Genomic DNA, 19,314 nt, shown 5'->3' on the forward strand with positions numbered 1-19,314 from the left:
CCCGAAAATAAAGTACGATAACATTTATACAAAGTACTTAAAAGAAAAACATCCTATTTAGTATTAACAATTTCATCTCCGATCATTACATTGAAAGATTTCTCATCCTCGTTAAAGAAATCAAAAACATCAAGATGAGATATGTTCAAAGAACCCTCATCATCCATAGGATCAGAATGATGAGCAAAATTTGTCTCGACCTCTTTCACTTTTCCTTTCAATGAGGCTTGGTAGAGATCCACCAATGTTTTAGTGTATGACAACCACGAGACCAATGTCCACTTGAACCACACCTATGACAAACATTATTATCATCTTTGGAAGCTTTGTCTTGTGGAGCCTTCCCTTTGCCTTGTTTGTCATTATGCCATTTGTTTTGTGTAGTTCTAGGACCCAAATTGTTATAACCACCACGGTTTTGGCCATTATGGTGACCACAGCCACGGCCTCGTCTACGTCCCTGTCCACGGCCTCGACCATAACCTTGAAATGCAATAGCATTCATTTCAGGGAATGATGTAGATCCAGTCATACAGGACTCATGATTTCTCATCAAGAGCTCGTTGTTTTGTTCTGCAACAATAAGACATGCAATCAACTCAGAATACTTCTTGAAGTTTTTCGATCTCTTGATATTGCTGTTGCAACACAACATTAGAAGCATGAAACGTAGAAAACGTTTTTTCCATCATGTCTTCATCAGTAATCTTCTTCCCACATAACTTCAATTGGGAGCTGATTCTGAATAAAGCCGAATTATATTCGAACACAGTCTTGAAATCCTACAAATGCAGGTGCATCCATTAATGCCGAGCCTTTGGAAGAATCACAGTTCTCTGGTGATCATAGCGCTCTTTCAATTCTTTCCACAGGTGTAATCGATCTTTCACTATGAGATACTCATCCTTTAATGCCTCATGAAGGTGGTGTCGGAGAAAGATCATGGCTTTTGAGCGATCTTTCTGGGATGCGATATTGTCCTCTTGAATAGTATGTACGAGATTATCAGAGGCTAAATGCATCTCGATATCGAGAACCCATGAAAGATAGTTCTTTCCAATGATATTGAGTTTCACGAACTCACGCTTTATTAGATTCGACATACTCAGAACACTATATAGCATAATGCACATATATTAGAATCTATTAAATAATCAATTGCATATTAATTATGAAACTTCTGGTTCATAACATAGAATTCACGAACTTCAGGTTCATAATATATGTCTACTTCAGAATTCTTTGTTCTCAAATAGGTATTGAAAAATTCGGATTCCAATTTTTTATATAAGGAACTTCAGGTCCTTTCTCATTTGTGATGATAATAGAATGATACAGCAATTACGAAGTGACTAATTAATAACTAAAGGATATTTAATAACAGAATAGTAATAATTTTTTGCATACTGTTAGCAGAAGCATGTTGCTAAATCATAAATAAATAAAGGACGAATCCTATAGAAAATAAGAAATCTGATTTACAAGTGGCCGGGTTAGTGACTAGTTGTAAGACAAAGAATAAAAGAGACTCATTCATTTAATAGCCTAAAAGATGATGCCATATTAGACAGAGAAATATGTTGATAACATGCAAGTAGTACAAGTGCAGATAACAAAAAGGAACAAAATAGTTCAAGTAATTAACCAAATAGATGCAACAATACTATTGCCTATTGGTCAAATATTATCAGTGAAAGTTTAGAAGGATGAGTACCTAGATCGTGCTGATAACGTGTTTGTGTATAAGTGTATTTGAGATAAACTAAAAGTAACTGAACCAAGATAAGAAGAGAATTCATATATATTTTCATTACTATACAAGCTGCCCTTTTATAGAGAAGTAAATCTGGCGGTGGAAAGCTCTAGATTTACTAGTTTACACAAGTAAAAGACATAAGATGATAACACTTATATATTAGTAAATGACTAATCACTTGGTGAACAACCACCTATTATGCTAACCACCTCATGCTATTAGGAGCCACCAATTGATTGTTTACAACATCTGGTTTAATTTTGGAATGTTGGCTGTTAATTTGGTTTAAGCGTTACTCATCCTTCATGGCTTATTATTATTATTATTATTATTATTAATAAAACCCTTCATATTGGTTATGCACTTGTGCTTCTTTCGTCTTTCCTTTTCATTAAGTGCGTTATGGACAGGTGCAATTTGCGAAACCGCCAATATACTAGCAATTTGTCCACCCACATTTTTTAAAAATTCTTCTTTAAATTGCATAAATCTGTTAGACATTAATTTATTGTCGTCGGCAATGAATTTCTGGATAGCAAAAACATTTGTATTCATTTCAAGTTGGGATTTCTAGAGGGCAAAAACAACATCATTCCCTTTAACCATGGCTTTCCCCATGGCAGAAATAGATGAGCAAGCATCAATCACAGACTTCTGGAGGACATAAACAATATGAGACAATGTTGCTACCTCGCCCTTTAAGGAAGTCACATTAGTATGTTGGTGAACTAGAAAACAACGATCGCCTAGTTCAATTTTAGTGCTTACAAATCTCCTTCTCTCTTTCACCCATTTCAGCAGCCTACTTGTCTTTTGCTCATCCCATGAAACCACGGCGGGCAAAGAACAGTCTACCATTGTTTTACCACGTTGAAGAGCATCAATATAGTACAACTGCAAAAACAGAACGCAGCCGGATAGGTAGCTTCCTTCTTTGGACTTGAAGGACTTGATTTCATCCACCAGATGCTTCAGAGAATAACTTGCCCATTTACCAAGTCGTATGGTATTCGGTTCTTTGAGTGCTTCTAGAAATTTCTACTCACTATGAAGGAAGAAGTTGGGCAAAGAATAGTTCCTAAGGCTAACAACATAAAATTAACTTGAAAGTTATCGTCAATTGTATCTGCCTTAACAAGCCTTTTTTGTAAGTCAATAATCGTGATTCTTCCCATCCTTGTTGTAATGGATATTGGCCAAATTCTGGACTTCACTCTTGTTCACGGAGTCCATAGTCAAAATTTACAGTCCACCCTCCAAAACACCCATTAAGACTCTAAAATCTTCGGGAGTGATGATCAAAGTCTTTCTATGTATCTCAATGGAACACGTGTCCGGTTCAAAGTGATCAATAAGAAAACGACAGAGACGGCGAAGTAAGCTACTGCACTTAAGCCGAGTAAGCATACCTTACCACATCTCATTTACAGCTGTGATTTTATCAGCATTAAACCCACCAACGACTTCCCTAAACCGATCGGGGAAGCATTTAGTCTTTATAGTGCTGCTGCTGGTTTCCCCAACAATCTCATTAGACTTTGGCTTAGGACAATACTCTGCCTTTTGCTTCGCATCCAATGCCTTTCATTGAGTGAACATCTCTTGCTTCCACTCTCAAAATCGAGTGCTAAGTCATAAACTATTATATAAAATAGGCAGTTCATCAAAATTCAATAGGCAATTCACCTCAACCCAAAATTAAATAAAACAACCTTTTTGTTATTCTTGAATTGCTTGCCAGCTTGTTTAAGTGCCTCCAACTGGACTTGCCTAAACCATTGACCAATGAAACAATGAGTTTACCATTCATAGTGTATTTCAAATAATTTAAAACAAAAACAGATGAGGACATACAGATATTGGAAAAAGGCATCATGCGCAACAGACAGCATGTCAGTGTCGTTTTCTCCCTTTATTACAAGGCTTTGATTTGAGGAGATTTGTCTTTAGTTAGACATCGAATTGTTGATGCGTGCCTTCAAAAAAGATAAGGAAATTGTTACAACAAAAAATTGGATGATGATAATTTATTTGTAATTCAACTGCATGCTTAGTTTAGCTATATGTGAATATGATTACTAACAAATAATTTCACACATGAACATGAAAACAAAAACATTAATATTTTAGGCCATATAAAGTTCTCTGTGGCTTTATGTTCACATGAACAAAAAAATTTAAGTCCGGCAAGACACATGCCTTCTAGGCAACTTAATGAGCATAACAGGTGACCAAAATAGCTTTTGCAATATTTAACTTCATGATTGCAAGTTCATTCGTAATTGTCAAACAATAGGTTCGTTTCGACAATTTTAATGTAACAATTGTGTTTTTGTCCCAACAAAATTGTAACCTTCAATTAAGACTTCAGACAACACCATCGCAAAAGAACTAACCCAACAAAAAGGAGCTAATAGAGGCTTTTATGTAAGTGTATGAGTGATCCATTAACCCAATCAACCAATACCACCAGACCACACCAATCAACCAATGGAACTAGACTGCTGCATACCCAAGTTTAATATTCCAATACAAGACCATATTCAAAATAATGAGCAAATGAGAGGGAGAAATTCAAAAACTCTAATTTAAAACAGAGCCCAAACTTGCAAAATTCTAAGTGCAAAATCCAAAAACACATAATTCTAAATAAAACACAAATAAAGGAAAACTCAAAGTGTGAAATACCTTGAAATGTAGACGAAGTGTATGTTGATTACAGACGGCGGACAAGACGACGACCAAAATGACGACCACTGCCAACTCAACGACAACAAGAAAGGGCGTGCGAAGAGGTTTGCAAGTTTGGGCAAGGACCACGTCCAAGTTTAGGAGCGGAAAAGAGGAGGACCACGTACTGCCAAGTGGACAAGGGCGAAAGAGGGCGCACGAAGGAGTTCCTTTTGGGAGAGAGAGTTCCTTTTTTAGGGACCATGTACTGGTTTGAACACTTCTGAAATTTAAGGATAAGGGAGAGAGAGGAAGCTTCAGATTATACCCAGGTAAGGCAACCGGTTGCTGAAGTTCACGTGTGAGCTGCACGTGATTTTTTTTAGTATTTTACCTATAAACCTTTTAAACAGGTTAGGTTTTTATACTTAAAAAAAATAATACAGTGCAAGCATACAATGCCTGCAGTCATAGTAGAAGGTCTCAAACTCAAGAACTTCATCACCTTTTACATAGATTATTTGCTTAGGGTGTCAAACTTTGTTTTAGCAAAAGTCACAACCTAGACCCATTTCCTAGAGTGCACTTAGTGTGTTAATCCATGATAGATTTCTAGTGAAATCTTTGGAGTCCAAAGAGGAGGCGGTGCCGAACTCACAATAGAAGGAATGATATAAGAAGTTATAAATGACTAATGTAATCACATGCACTTCCGCCATCATTCTGTACACATGTACCAAACAATCAAGATGGTTGCGCACGTACTACTACCCCAATGTCAACTTCATAGGACCTTTCATCTAGTTCCCGTCGACATTGATATGGAGATCTGGGAAGCAAATATGAGACCACATGTAGGCGATGAAGGAATAGGAAGGGGCTTGGGCTCAGAAACCATCAACTTCCTCAATTGGGTAGACATAAATTCCATACAAACTCATTGAGCACCACATATGGGGTGCTTTCGCCAAACCCTAAAGTTGCCCTTAAGGAAGATAGTCTTTTTTTTTTTTTTTTGGTAGGGAACAAAGAGGACAATAGGTTTTTTTTTAGGTCAAAGAATGATGGAAGATTAGAAAAACATTGTTTAGTGTTTTTTTTTTTGGGTCAAAAATCTATTTATTGGCATTTGCTTTAGTTTAATGTAGGAGATGACTAAGATTAAAAGTGAATGAACAGAAAAAATAGGAGAGGATCCAGGTATACATAAATAAGGAGGACGGTTTAAGATGTGGGATCCACCCCTCTTTTCTATTATGTGATGATGCCACGTAAGTATGTAACATCGAAGTTTTTTTTGTTGGTTTTGTTTTTTAAAATATAACATGGAAGTTTTAGGAATTGAGCTAATTAGGTTAATGTCCTTTAAAACAATAATGTTTAGACAAAAGTCGACAGTGATTTCAAATTCATAGTCAAATCCTTTGCATTCGTATTTAAGTCCTTTTTTGAATGACACAGCAGAATATTAATTACACGTCAACATTTCTGATTTTTTTCTAATAATTATTATTTATTGTGTAGATATTGTTCAACATTATCTTTAAAAAAAAAAAAACATTATCATCAAAATATGTCTCTTTTATCATTCAACATTATCTTATTTTGAATTTCAATTTAATGCATATGAGATAATTATCATCAAAATATGTCTCTTTTATCTCTCCCTATATCTTCTTCTTTCTTTCTGCATATCTTCCCCCTCTCTGCGAAGATGGAAGATTCATAGGCATGTTCGATCTCTAAATTGTTATCCTTCATATGCACATGTAAAGTTGTGATCTCATGGTTGTCATCATGGTTGATTTTACTTACCATTGGGTGATGAGTGTGTTCTCTCTCTCTCTCTCTCTCTCTCTCTCTCTCTCCATAAGGTGAGTTGATGTAGTTCGGAGCTTTGATTATGGCAATCAAATGAATGTTGGTTTAGTTGAAATGTTCCAAACTCCTAATTTGGTACAACTAAAACGTACTAATCTATGTATTTGGTACACCCAAATGTACTAATCTACGTATTCGGGATTCTGCTTTTATGGTTAAGCTTTGGTATTATAGCGGCAGTGTGAGTGCTTTTGGTACAACTAAAATATACCACCAACTCACGTATTGGTACAATTAAAATGTATCAGTCTATGTATTTAAGCTTGTATTTAAGCTTGAGGATATTAGTTTTGGGTTTATAGTATAAGTTAGGGTTAATTAGAGATTAGGGTTTAAAATTTAAGTTTATAATTCAAATCTCATAATTTGTGATATGTCTAAAATTAAAATCTCATCAATTTTGGGATTTAAATCCTTACATTGTAGAATCTAAATCCCTAAATTTGTGGTATTTAAATCCCACAAACTATTGAGATTTAAATTTAATGAATTATCTTTTTAGATATATAAAATAATAATATAGGCAATTTTGGAATAAAAAACCTTAGGTGGCATAAAAAGACTTGATTACGAATACAAAAAGTTGACTATGAATTTTAAAATATTGTCGATTTTAGTTTAAAAGCTGTTCACTTGAGGACCTAAGTCAAAGTTTCCCCTTAAATAAAAAAGAGAGTTGATAAAATAAAAAAGATAAAATTAAAATTGAGAGAGAGAGAAAAGAATGATTTGTCAGTCGCTTTCTTTCCGTTATGCGCAAAAATATTCCTTATTCGGTGCAACAAGTTGCAGGGCAAGAAAATAAAAACCCGAAATGGAAAAAATAAAATAGAAACTCAAGAGAAACAAAAAAAAAAAAAAGTAGAAACACAAACCGGAAAACATAATTTTGAGAAGAATATTTATATATTTTATATTTGGGTAAAATATTTATATTATGCTTAATATTAAAAACATTAGTACACAGTACACAGCTTCAAACGTCAAAACCCTCCCCCTTTGATTTCCGTACATCTCTCTCTCTCCCTCTCTGCAATTCAGTACTTCACTTTGCGTAGAGCTCCCTTCAGTCTCATATCTTTGTATATTTTCATGTAAAATATTTGATTTTTGTAAATTCTCTCTCATTTTTATCCAATCTCTGTTCATTTTGTTTTCGATATATTACATATATATATATTCTATCTGGGTTTTCGATATTTGGTGGCGGGACACCGAAATTGGCGGGAACCACGGCCGAATTTCGAGATTCTGAGAACTGGGTGTTTTGGTTCGGATTCGAATTTGAGCTTCTGTTAATTTTTCTTTGAATTTTGCTCAAAATTGAAGAATCATTTATGGCTAACCCATCTGGGAACCATCAAGAACCGCATGCCTCGTCGTCGTTCAACGGCACCAACCCGAGCAACGGAAATTCCGCGCCGGTGGCCGCACCGGAGAGTTCCGGTGCCGCCATGGCCATGAAGCACAACCCGGGTATTTCTATGGACTGGAGCGCAGAGGAGCAGGCAATTCTTGAAGATGGGCTCGCCAAGTGAGTAGTAAATTTGGGGTTTTGTTGGACTCTTTGAGGTTCTTGTAGTTTGTACTCAACTGGGTTTAGAGAATTTTTAGTTTTTCTTTGAATTTTAGGTGAACTGTAGGTTTTGTTTTGTTTTTTATTAGGTGTTTGTTTGAATTGAAACTGTTTAAAGTTTGAGTTGTTGATTTGGGGTTCTTGTAGTATAATATTAAATTTAGGGGTCTTGAATACTTTAATTGTGTTTTAATGAGTTTCTAGTAATCTGGATTCTAATGTTCGGTTATTGGTCCCCTTAGATTATAGGAGTTGATAAAAATGAAATTTTGGATGTTGCTGTGGTTGGCTATTTAGAATATTGCATTCTTGTATACAATATGCTCGCATATTATTTATTTATATGAATTGTTCTTTTTTCCTGAGTGATCCTGTATACTGTTGCATATAGTTATGTATTTACTACATATAATGCCATCAATAAATAATATCAATATGTCATATCAATATTTCCAAATTGTAGAAATTATATGATTATGTGGAGACAAGAATTAAGGTATTTAGTGGAATGTGAACCCTTAGAAGAGCCTGCAATAAATGATAGGGTAAAGACTTATAGATATTATGCATGTGTGACTTAATTATGGTGTAGAGTGCTGTAACCAGGTGCTCAGTAGCATATACGAACTGTGACTGATAGTTCAATAATCATGTGATGCTCTGACAGCATAATAGTGTCTTGCAAGAGAACATTATCTTTAATCATGTGGGACCCTGATTGCATCGATCAGCCAGTGCATTTTGTGTGTTTTTTGTAAGTACGGATTGATTGACCAGTGAATTTTGTGCGTTTGTGTTTTTTCTTTTTTATTCTGGTCCCGAAAAAGTTTATTAGTTTAGGGATGGAATTGTTCTTTTAGAGCTTAGAATTTAAGTTTAGCTCTCCGCCCAAAACAGCGGAGCTATACCATAAACCCTAAACCCTACATGGATGCTGATCAATCACAAACTTGCAAAAATAAAAGTACAAATTTCACTGGCCGATTGATTGGTACAGGATCCCGCTATAGAAGCACCCCATACATCTATATGTGAGTGTGGGTGTGTGTTTGTAGACTTGAAAAATGCTTAAAAATCTTTAGTGCAAAGTATTTTAAAGAAGAAAAAGAAGTTAAGCTTGGTATGCAGGGTCTACCTGTCTAGGCTTTGGATAGTTTGCCATTTTGAATACATGACAAATACGAAAGTCTGCTGGGAAGTTTTATAGTTCAGTGGATGATTGGAAGAATGAAAGGAATATCTTATCATGGGAAGTTTTATAGTCTTGTGTTTTTATATTCATCTATCGTTCACTAATAAAACATAGATTGGTTAGAAAGAGATATTAGAAATAATTTACAAACCTATAAAACTTTGTAAGCTTCTACATAGTAAAAAATAAAAGGAATATCTTATCGTGGTAATTGTATTTGTTTCACATTCATAAAAGCAATTGGAATTAGGAAGGGCCCAATATTTTGTAGTGTCTTATTAATCATCAGGTTAGCATTAAACATACCTGCCTACTGTTTTAACCTATTTGGTTTTTTTGTAATTCGTAAATTCTTTCCGTTGTTTATGACAATTAGAAGTTCAAATAAATAGAAGGAAAAAGAAAGGAGCATCACATCGTTTGTTTTCCCTAATGTATTATGTCGAACCCATCACCAAACCCATAGTGTGCACAATACTGTTAGGAAACAGAAGAATTTTGAAAAGTGGAGAAAATCATGGCTGAATCCGCTGTTTATTCATTATATTCCATATACTTGTCATATATGAAGGTTTTGACTTTTTACTAAATCTTTTTGTTTGTTATTACTTTCCAAACATTTATTGAAAGTTTCCATGTTTTACTGTAGATAACACAATCAAACCAATATTGATATTTATTTCCTTATCGATGTCGCTGCCAATGTCTTCATATATGAGATTTCCATATCTTCATAGATATTTATTTTTCTATTGATTGTTTTATTCTCAGCAATTTATTTCCTTATCAGTGCTTAAAACCCATATTTAAAAGCCATGTAAGTTACTGAGAGTTCTTGCTGTATTATTGTTGCTTACAGAACCTTCACGTTATATACTTTGGCATCAAGCTCTTATGTACTTTTTTTTGTTCTTTTCTGATTTCTGTTTGTCCGTGATTAATTTATCTAATTATATGGTCTTGATATTTACCCTGCAGCTATGCAACAGAATCAAACATAATTCGGTATGCGAAGATAGCCATGCAGCTACAGAATAAGACTGTCCGGGATGTGGCATTGCGTTGCAGATGGATGACTGTAAGCTCTATTACTTTTCTTTTGTTCCCTTTTCTGCTTGAAGCCTTTATTCATGTTGATATAGTTACTATTATCCCATTTTGAACTTTTCAAAACATGTGAATAGCCCAATCAAATTACTTGTTAAAGATTTGGACAGCTTATTTTGAATGGGTACAAGTTAGTGCCTAAAATTGGTAGTCTGCAAAATGCTTGATTAGGAATTAGGATTCCACCAAATTATGTATCTTCCCCTGGGGATCTTGTACTTCCCTAGATTGTTTTAAGAAAAAGCAAGGTTCCAATCCATAACTTAAGTTCGGTTCAGAAATATCTTTTAAACTCATTCAACGTGTGTGTTTGTATATGACCGTTGGTACTATCTAGTTGAAATCTATCTTTATGGGTAAGCAAGATGACATGTGCCATCAAATTTAATGGCCTGAGCCTGGGTCAATGCATCATGATATGCTTTTTTGTTTCCCGAGTACCAAGAAAAAAAAATTCACTTTGCAATAATTAACATCATATTTCCATAATTATCATTTGCAAGGTCAAAACTCATATCCTTTCATCGTTGACATCACATTCTTATAATCAGTGACTGCGATTGTGAAGAATATATATTATACATACTGATTTATAGAATTGCGATGCTAACCATATGACATAGTGAAATATTGGAAAACCAGAAGACTGATGAATTATTCCAGCAAGTAACGTGAACAATACTGGATAAGTTATTCTTTTTTTTTTTTTTTTAAATGTCCTACTCTGGTGGTCATCATCTCTGTGACCTAAAATGCAAGATCATTACCAAGTGCTGCACCCACCAAGTGGGATCTTGATAGTGGTGTAGCCCCTTATCTTGGGCCTTTTAACACGAAGTGGCTGCTCTCAAGCTGTATACTAGTTGTTGACAGCCTGATACTTTTACCATTTTGTGAAAAGAATATTCCCTATTATACATTTTTGTGAAAAGAATATGTCATTTTTGGACCTTGAAGGTGTAAAAAAGCTTCAAATAATGCAAATAAATTGGCATCTTACTGAAGTTAGTACCTCTTTGAAATATCCTGGCTATCTCTTTGAAGCTGTATTTTGATTGTTTAATTGGTTCACTTCCTTTTCCAGAAAAAGGAAAACAGCAAGAGAAGGAAGGAGGAGCATAACTTAACAAGGAAAAGCAGAGATAAAAAGGTATGATTTTTGTTTTTTTTGCGTACATGGAAATATGAACATAGGATCTCTACCCTCTCCCAAACCATCTCATGCCACTTGAGCTAAGATTCATGGGCATAAAAAAAAGAGCTATGATTTACACTTTTTTGGCTATTGACTATCAGATTTTTCCGGTTCTATAAAGTTATATGAAAGAGTCTACTTTTACATGCCTCTATAAAGGAAGTGCAGCTGTATTTTTCATTTGCTAATTAGTCCCCTAAACCCCTAAACTCATTTAGTTTTTAAATGTGTAAATATATGCAAATTACTTGCTAAGGCTCAATGAATTTTAGATTTCATATTTCTCTCTCTCTCTCTCTCTCTGGTATGCATGACTAACCTTTGAGAGGTTCAGAAAATGTTGGTGGTTCTAACTTCTAATATTATATACCACATATTTCAGTGAAGGGGTATATAATTGGTTATTTATGTGATTGCAATACATGATTCTTGGATCTAGATGTCATATAAAGCCCTTTCTTTACCTTGGGAATTCACTATTTACATGTTTCTGGTTTATCTTTGAAGTTTTTATATCTTTTTCAAACACGTGGGATTTGAATTTTTAGCTTGGTGGTGTAGGAATGGTGTATTACCTTTAGACTTAGTTGTTTGATTGTGGTATCGGTCCTCATTTATTGCTGAATGACACCAACATGGTGATATAATGCTACAGTTAACGTAAAATTGTTGTCTGATAACAACTTTGCGTATAAGCTTTCTCATTTTCTTTTTCTTTCCCTCCTCTTAGGAGCACTTAACTTATTAGATGCATATTTAAGCTTGATAATTTTGTTGGTTTACCACTATTCCCAAAAGCTTAAGCTATTAGGATGTAGGCTAGCAATTGTTTTCTGTTTAAATACCTTCCCTCACATGTGGCTCTTTCCACTGCTAGTGAAGCCTAAGGCATGCAATTTAAAATAAATTGGGAGCACAAAACTTATTAGATGCATATTAAGCTTGATAAGTTCTGTTGGTTTACTATTATTCTCAAAAGCCTAACCTATTAGGATAGGCCAACAATTGTTTTCTATTCTGATCCTTCTCCTCACATGTGGTTCTTTCCACCACTGGGAGCATGAAATACAAAATAAATTGGGACTTGGGAGATTGCAGTTGCAGTCTTGCAGAGCCTTGAACCCAACTCCTGTTCCCAAATTTATTTGTGTATTGCACGAATAGGGTTACAAAGAATGAAGGATTAGAGGAAGGGAGATTAGTGAATAGGATTAGGTTTCTATAATCATCCCCTTAACCTTAGAAATGTATCTGTACATGCTCAGGAGTGCTTCTATATGAGCATTTTATTCAGTAGCAGTTTTGTTAATACTAACATAGAAAACATTTCAGCCAAAAAGTTCTTTGACCCCAAAAAGTTGTCTATTTCAGACAAATACTACAAAAAGCATTTTAGGTGCTTCCAAACATCCAAATTTCTTAAGATGGGATATTACAATAATATCCCTAGTCTAGCATAAAAATAACAATAATATTTTAACGACTTTAACAAAGCCCAAATAATGTTGATTGTGTATGCTATAGTCGTAATAGACAAAACATCAGAAAATTGTAATGAATTGCACAAGGTTCGTACACATTTTTAATATCTTTACTTGCATAGATAAGGAACTGGAAGGATGATAACATGATACTCTGTTGTAGCGAAATCTTATGAAATCAAGGGTAACATTATAGCATTTTATAATTCAGATGTTTCAGGTGCACATATAATTTAACACTATTTATTAAAAAAAAGTCAGATGGGATGCAATTTCCAGATTCCTAGCAATATCTTGATGAAAAGTTTTTTACTAACTTATTTTGGATTTCATAAAAACCTTATGATGAAATCCCCTCCTAGGATTCTAGTTCTTAGATTTCAGATTGCAGCAATTATGCTTTTAAGCTTTCCAACTTCTGTAGAAAGCCTAATTGTTAATAGTCAAACCTTGTGTAAACATAATAGTAGGGAATGCAGTATTTCTCCAGCCTCAGTATTGTATTCTTTTCTGTTTTCGCTCAATAAGCAATAATGAGAAGTTTTTCTTCTTAGTCTTATTTATGGATTTCTCCCATTCATTCTTTGTTGAACAAGGTGTGCATTTATTATGTTGCAGTTTTTCCCCTCTAATTTCTGTTTGTATACCTGTTTCCTCTGTCCCAAATGCTCATGGATTATTTTTGCATTTTTTTTATCAGGAGAGAGTAATTGATACTTCAGCAAAGCCTTCTCACTTTGCTGCCCGACCCAGTGTTGCTCCCTATGCTCCCCCAATGATAACTATGGACAATGATGATGGCATCTCATACAAAGGTGAGGTTATATACTTTCTGGAAGTATTCTGCACAGGTTTAAATAGTTTTTGACCAAAGAGTGGCGTGTATGCATGTCTTGCTATGAAATCCTTGAGCTTACAGCAGTCTTGAAAAATAATGGTGCTTGCAACTTAATAATGAGTGTTTGAAGAATTTTCTACTTGAGATCAGATAAGCCAAGAGAAGTTTAAAATTATACCCTTAAATCATACTTCCTAACTCCAACTATATGGGTCAACTTTATGAAGTCTGTTTGTTTCAAAATTCAATCATTTCATACAAATTGAATGTCTTATAATACTTGTTAGCTACCAAACAAAACCTTCCTATCCCTGGTACAAACAACCCAACCCCTTTCTTTTGGCTATAAAAGCACCAGATCACTCGAGTTAGCATGTTTTAATTCCCCAGGGAGAAGAATGCATATATCTGGACTTTGGAAGTTGTAATTCATTCTGAGTTTCTTGTTTAGCTACTTAGCCTGCTATGATTATTATTTTTTTATGGCTAAATAGTGCTTTAGCTTGTAGGGGGCATATATGTATTAAAGAGATCTAAATGACTTTTGTAGATCTATGATTATTCACTCGTTTTCTTTGTCAATATCTTTGCTATTTTGAGAATTATGCAATTTAAGAGCCAAGTTCAAAGTATGATAAATAAGCCCACCCAAGTACCAAGCCCCACATGATTGAGAGTCTGTACTTTTCATGTAATATGTTTAGACAAGCATTTTTGGACTCTTATATTAATTGTCTTTTAAATTTCTAAGCATATAAATTTGGGTATTCCAATTATTCATGTTCCAGTAGCCTTTTCAAAAGGGGTTACTTTGTAAGCTTTGAAAGTATATCAACATGAGTTCACACGGAGTGAATCCAAGACACCATCGGTGTGATGCTAAAGGCTGTTATCATGCTGGAATTTTCCTGATCTTTCTCTTAAGAGTGATTCCAAGAAACCTTGATGTCAAAAGATTGGAGGGCGCCTAAATCTCTCTTCTCTTCATTTCCTTTACTCCAAACTCTTTGTCTACATTACTGTGTGGCTTGAGTTTGAAGCTTATTAGCAAGGTGTTAGAACTTAGAATGTAGTGGCTTTTAAAAGTTTGAAAGACCTTGCTACTTCACGCTTAAAATTTGAAGTGCAAAAGGCATTTAAAGTTCCAGTATAAGAGCTGATTAAAGGGATCATGCTATGATTGGATTTTGAGAGACTGGTTGATCTTGAGCATAATATTGATTGTATCACTAAAAAGATAAGGGATATATCATTATGAGGAAGGGAAGTGATATTTTTTTTTCTCTGTTTTCTTTTTGGCTTTTCTTCTCTCAGTTGGAAGGAGGTGGAGTTTGCACCTCCAGGTTTTGATGATCATCAGCTAGACTCTAGACGGATTGGACCATGTGGTCCTTAAATTTTAAATATTTGCGGGAAGGTAAAACTTAGGCTTAGATATTTGGACAATATTTGATGTAGTTGTCTGGGGGTGGATTCTACATGCCCTCCATTCATATGTTTCTAATGAGGAAATGGAGGATTTTTTAAGATATTGACCTTCTCGGTATGTGTATATATAACCTAAAGGTTTGTCATGATAGTATTAGTTGAATAGAAGTTGCAATGACATGTTCACGTTAAGATAAGTACATATATTAATTTCATGTATTGCCACTGTGTGCTGCTGATCTTATGCATTTGGACTGGAAGTGGCTTGCTTTGCAATTAAAATGCTCTGGAGTTCTAAATTCTAGAGCTTCCTTTTCGAGAGGAGTTGTTGTAATGGTTTTTTTAAATTTGCTTGTTCTGTCTGCAGCAATTGGTGGTATTACAGGAGAGCTTTTGGAGCAAAACGCGCAAGCCTTGAATCAAATTTCTGCAAATCTTGCAGCTTTCCAGGTATAGAGCTATCATTATATTATTTGTTTCGCATCATTGTGGCTATTAATTTAATATGAAAGCCAGATGGTGTTAGGAAACTCAAAACCAAAGTTCTGCTCGTGTACATGCTGTGTATGCATTGGTAATGACTATTGAGATCCATTTCTTGATGATTTATGTCGATAATAAACAGAACACCGAGTAGTTGTATATGTTTATCACTATTAAGTTACTCAAAGCATTTTAGTTTTGTAAAATTAGATTGAATCCCTTGATATACAACATTTTTATTAATAAACATCCGGGGAATTTTTTTTGGTGGGTTTGTTCCTTAGACTAGTTGTACCGTATCCTAAGTAGGTACATTATTCTAGATTGGAGGGATTTTTTGAATTAATTCAGATTAGATTTTATGCCAATCAAATCCCTTAAATTTAGGAAGCATTTTTCGAATTATGTTTTGTTTAAGACAATGGCAGGCCTTGTAATTAGGAGAGAATCTCTAGGAGTGTTTTTTCATAGTTGGCTGAACTATATGAACCTGAACAACAAACAGAAAAGTCAATAGGCTACAAGCTATTTTAAATGTGTCACATGGACTGGGATCCAATTAACCCTTTAATTTTTTTTCCTTAAAATTGTATTTGACTCCTTTAACGTAAGTTACATTTTTTTTTATCACATGCTGCAATTGTTTTCAGTGGATGGCTCAATGATCGGGTTGATGAATCAAAGGATCATTTCATGTTTTTTTTTTTTTTTTTTAATGCTATAGGATTGTTTCCCCAATATCTAATGCAGATGATGCACTTAAGTTTTTTGTGTGGATATTTAAGAAGAATAAACTATCGCAGATAGGTAACCATTGTTCTGCTTACAGAATAATAGGCCTTTCTGTTTGTTTTGGAAATTATAAACGACTTGGTTAAGTTGAATCATTTTTATATATAAGCCCTTTGGATTAGCCCAAACGGCGAGGAAGGGTGGGGTAATGGGTAGGATTAGGATAAGTTAACTAGTTAAGGTTCGATTCTCTCCAATGTAACCAAAAAAAAAAAAAAAAATTACTTTTGTGTACATTTTTAAGAAACGACTCATCCTAAAATTGATCTAATGCCTTGGTGATAATATCCTCCCAGATACATTATTGGTGCCTTGATAACTGAAGTGAGTTTTTTTTTTTCATCTGTTTTCAGATACAGGAGAACATCAACCTCTTCTGCCAAACTCGAGACAACATCCTCAAAATTATGAACGAGTATGCTGTTAACTTTGCTTTTTTATTTTTTTTCCTCCATTATAAATTTAAATGAGATCCGCTGAGGCATTTCTGCTCTTTGCAATATGTGTATGCTTTTATTTCTTTTTTTAATTATTTGCATGTAATTTTGTATATATTTATTTTCTGTTGTAAGAACAGTGATTGACAATTTGACATGCTTATGTTTGCTGCTCCTTTAATTCTACTAGCTTATGTGTCACCTGTTTCATAACTTTTACTTTATATACATTTGGCCTTAAGTTGACAGCTCATTAACAAAAGAGAACAAGTAATTTGGAGAATGTCACGTGCAGCATACACAGCTTCATTTATTTTGATGGTGATAGGACTTGTCTCAATGGGCCTACATCAGATTGGCCTTTGCCAGACCGTATGTACCAAAGAGTTTGGTCCAAAATCACCTTGATTATTGAACCTTCGTCTGCAAATTCACAAGTTCTCTAATGCATTATTTAGTAGCTTTTTGCTTTGGTGATCATTTTAAACTAATTGCATTCACCTTCCTGAATTCTGTATAGTTGAAGATGATTGCCCCATCTTATCACCATTACTAATGCAATTTACAACTGGTCCCAGTGTACAATGTAAAAATCTTGAGGTTTCAGTTACTAAAACTTATATCAGCGCTTTGTTGTCATGGTAGTTCCACAGCCATGAGTGCTGAATTTATCTGGATGTTGCTACAAGTACAATGCCAAGTACAAGTATAGATGTATTTTCATTTGTAAATTTTACTTACTGTTTCTGATCCCACTGAGAAATGCAAATGAAAAGGTTGTGTTAATACTTCACTGGTGTATGAGAAAAACTTGTTTAATCTTCTACTGTTTGTAATTATGGAACTTATTTTTCTGTTAAAATTATTGAGCAATATTCGTGATGAATTATTACAAGTACGTATAAATTCATCCATTTATCTTTCAATTTCTCTACAGTTTGAATGACATGCCAGACATAATGAAGCAGATGCCACCACTTCCAGTGAAAGTGAATGAAGAGCTAGCAACCCATGTCCTTCCTCCACCAACCCATCAGATGCAATCGTGATCCTGCCTTATCTGTGTTATTTGTTCACATAGGCTTCTTCTGATGAGTTCTCAAAACAATATGCAGCCTCCCAATCCGGCTGGAATTTCTCAAATCAAATCCTGACCTCCAGACCACAAAATGGAGTTAGACCCGCCTATGCCAACTCAGAAACTGCAGGCGATCTCATTATTTATGCAGATGTCAGTTTTTTTTTTTTTTCTCCTTTTTTTTTTCTCTTGTAGTATTTCATGTTTGGTTTCATAATTTCCTTTCCATAGAAGGCATGACTTAGCTTTCCTGTAGAAAAAGTAGGAAATAAAATTCTTTCGTTTATTTTTGGCATGTATTGGGGACTGAAAGAGTAATAAGAAGCACTTTATTTCATGTATTTTCCGCGTATCGCTAATCAATGGTGCTTATATCTTCCAGTGCAAGTAATTGAGTGAGCAAAACATATGGTTTTTTGGTCGGGGCTTGTAGTTCTCGTGGTAGTGAGTATTTACTTTTTTCTCCTTTTTGACCTTCTTTGTACAGAGAAGTGTATGATTTGCCTGCTTTGTTATTTACTTTGGAGCCATCTAATTTTACTTTCATCCACTTTTGCTAAATGGTCCTTACAAGGCATCAGTGAGTGAAAAATATCATGAAAATTTGTGATGTCAAGTGAATGCCAAGGCTATCGTACTCTAGTTTGAGATTGTGCTGCGGCAGTGTCACCGTAGGGATTGTTGGAGGCTTGGAGGTATTAAATATTTGGTGTCACCATAGGGATAGTCTGGTCCCTATGAACACCAGTTAGACAAACACCATACCTCTTTAGAGTTTTTACTCCAAGTCCAATTTTAAACATCCAGCTACGTCATAGTTCTTTATTCCAAAATTTCTCATATTATTATTTAAAAAATTTTAAAACAATAATTCATGAGATTTAAACCCCACAATTCAAGGGATTTAAATTTTAAACCCCACACTTTATGAGATTTAAGTTGTAAAAAATCTTACAATTAATTATGAGACTTAAACACTAAACCCGAAACCAATATCTTTTACCAGGCTCAAATCTGAGTTTTTGAAGACAATTTCTCTCTTCTTATTTTTTCTCTCTCTACTTTGTCTTCAAAGACTCAGATTTGAGTCTGGTACTAACCTTGCAGGGAAGCAAGGCAGAGGATTCAGGTCCCAATTTGAGTATACCAATATGTGGGTTGGCACAATTAAAGTAAAATAGTTAGAAATAAAAAACAAAAAAGAAACCAGAAACCACCCAAGCCGAACACCACCACCTCCTCCCCACTATCGGTGTCCCCTCATCCAATTCCCTCTATTTTCCCTTCATATTGGTGCCATCGCAATTCCCTCTCTCCCTCTCACTGCACTGCTGACCCTCCTCCCTCTGCCATCAGCGTTGCCCCCTAGCTCCTATAAATCGCCTTCCTCCCAGCCCCCT

General features: G+C 34.8%; 1 protein-coding gene and 1 pseudogene across 1 annotated transcript; one reads left to right on the forward strand and one right to left on the reverse strand.

The window, feature by feature from the left end:
- Nucleotides 1-217: 217 nt before the first annotated feature.
- LOC147293243 (uncharacterized) lies at nt 218-1,103 on the reverse strand (annotated as a pseudogene).
- A 6,183-nt stretch (nt 1,104-7,286) lies between these two features.
- LOC147293244 (uncharacterized) lies at nt 7,287-18,255 on the forward strand. Its single transcript, XM_086231444.1, has 7 exons — nt 7,287-7,841; nt 10,054-10,153; nt 11,267-11,332; nt 13,559-13,673; nt 15,492-15,574; nt 16,753-16,814; nt 17,774-18,255. The coding sequence occupies exons 1-7, from the start codon at nt 7,645-7,647 to the stop codon at nt 17,883-17,885; spliced, it is 735 nt and encodes a 244-aa protein (XP_086087570.1). The 5' UTR covers nt 7,287-7,644; the 3' UTR covers nt 17,886-18,255.
- The last annotated feature ends 1,059 nt before the right edge of the window (nt 18,256-19,314 follow it).

This window comes from Dryas octopetala, chromosome 2, assembly GCF_963921425.1.
Source record: "Dryas octopetala chromosome 2, drDryOcto1.1, whole genome shotgun sequence".
Taxonomy (NCBI): Eukaryota; Viridiplantae; Streptophyta; class Magnoliopsida; order Rosales; family Rosaceae; genus Dryas; species Dryas octopetala.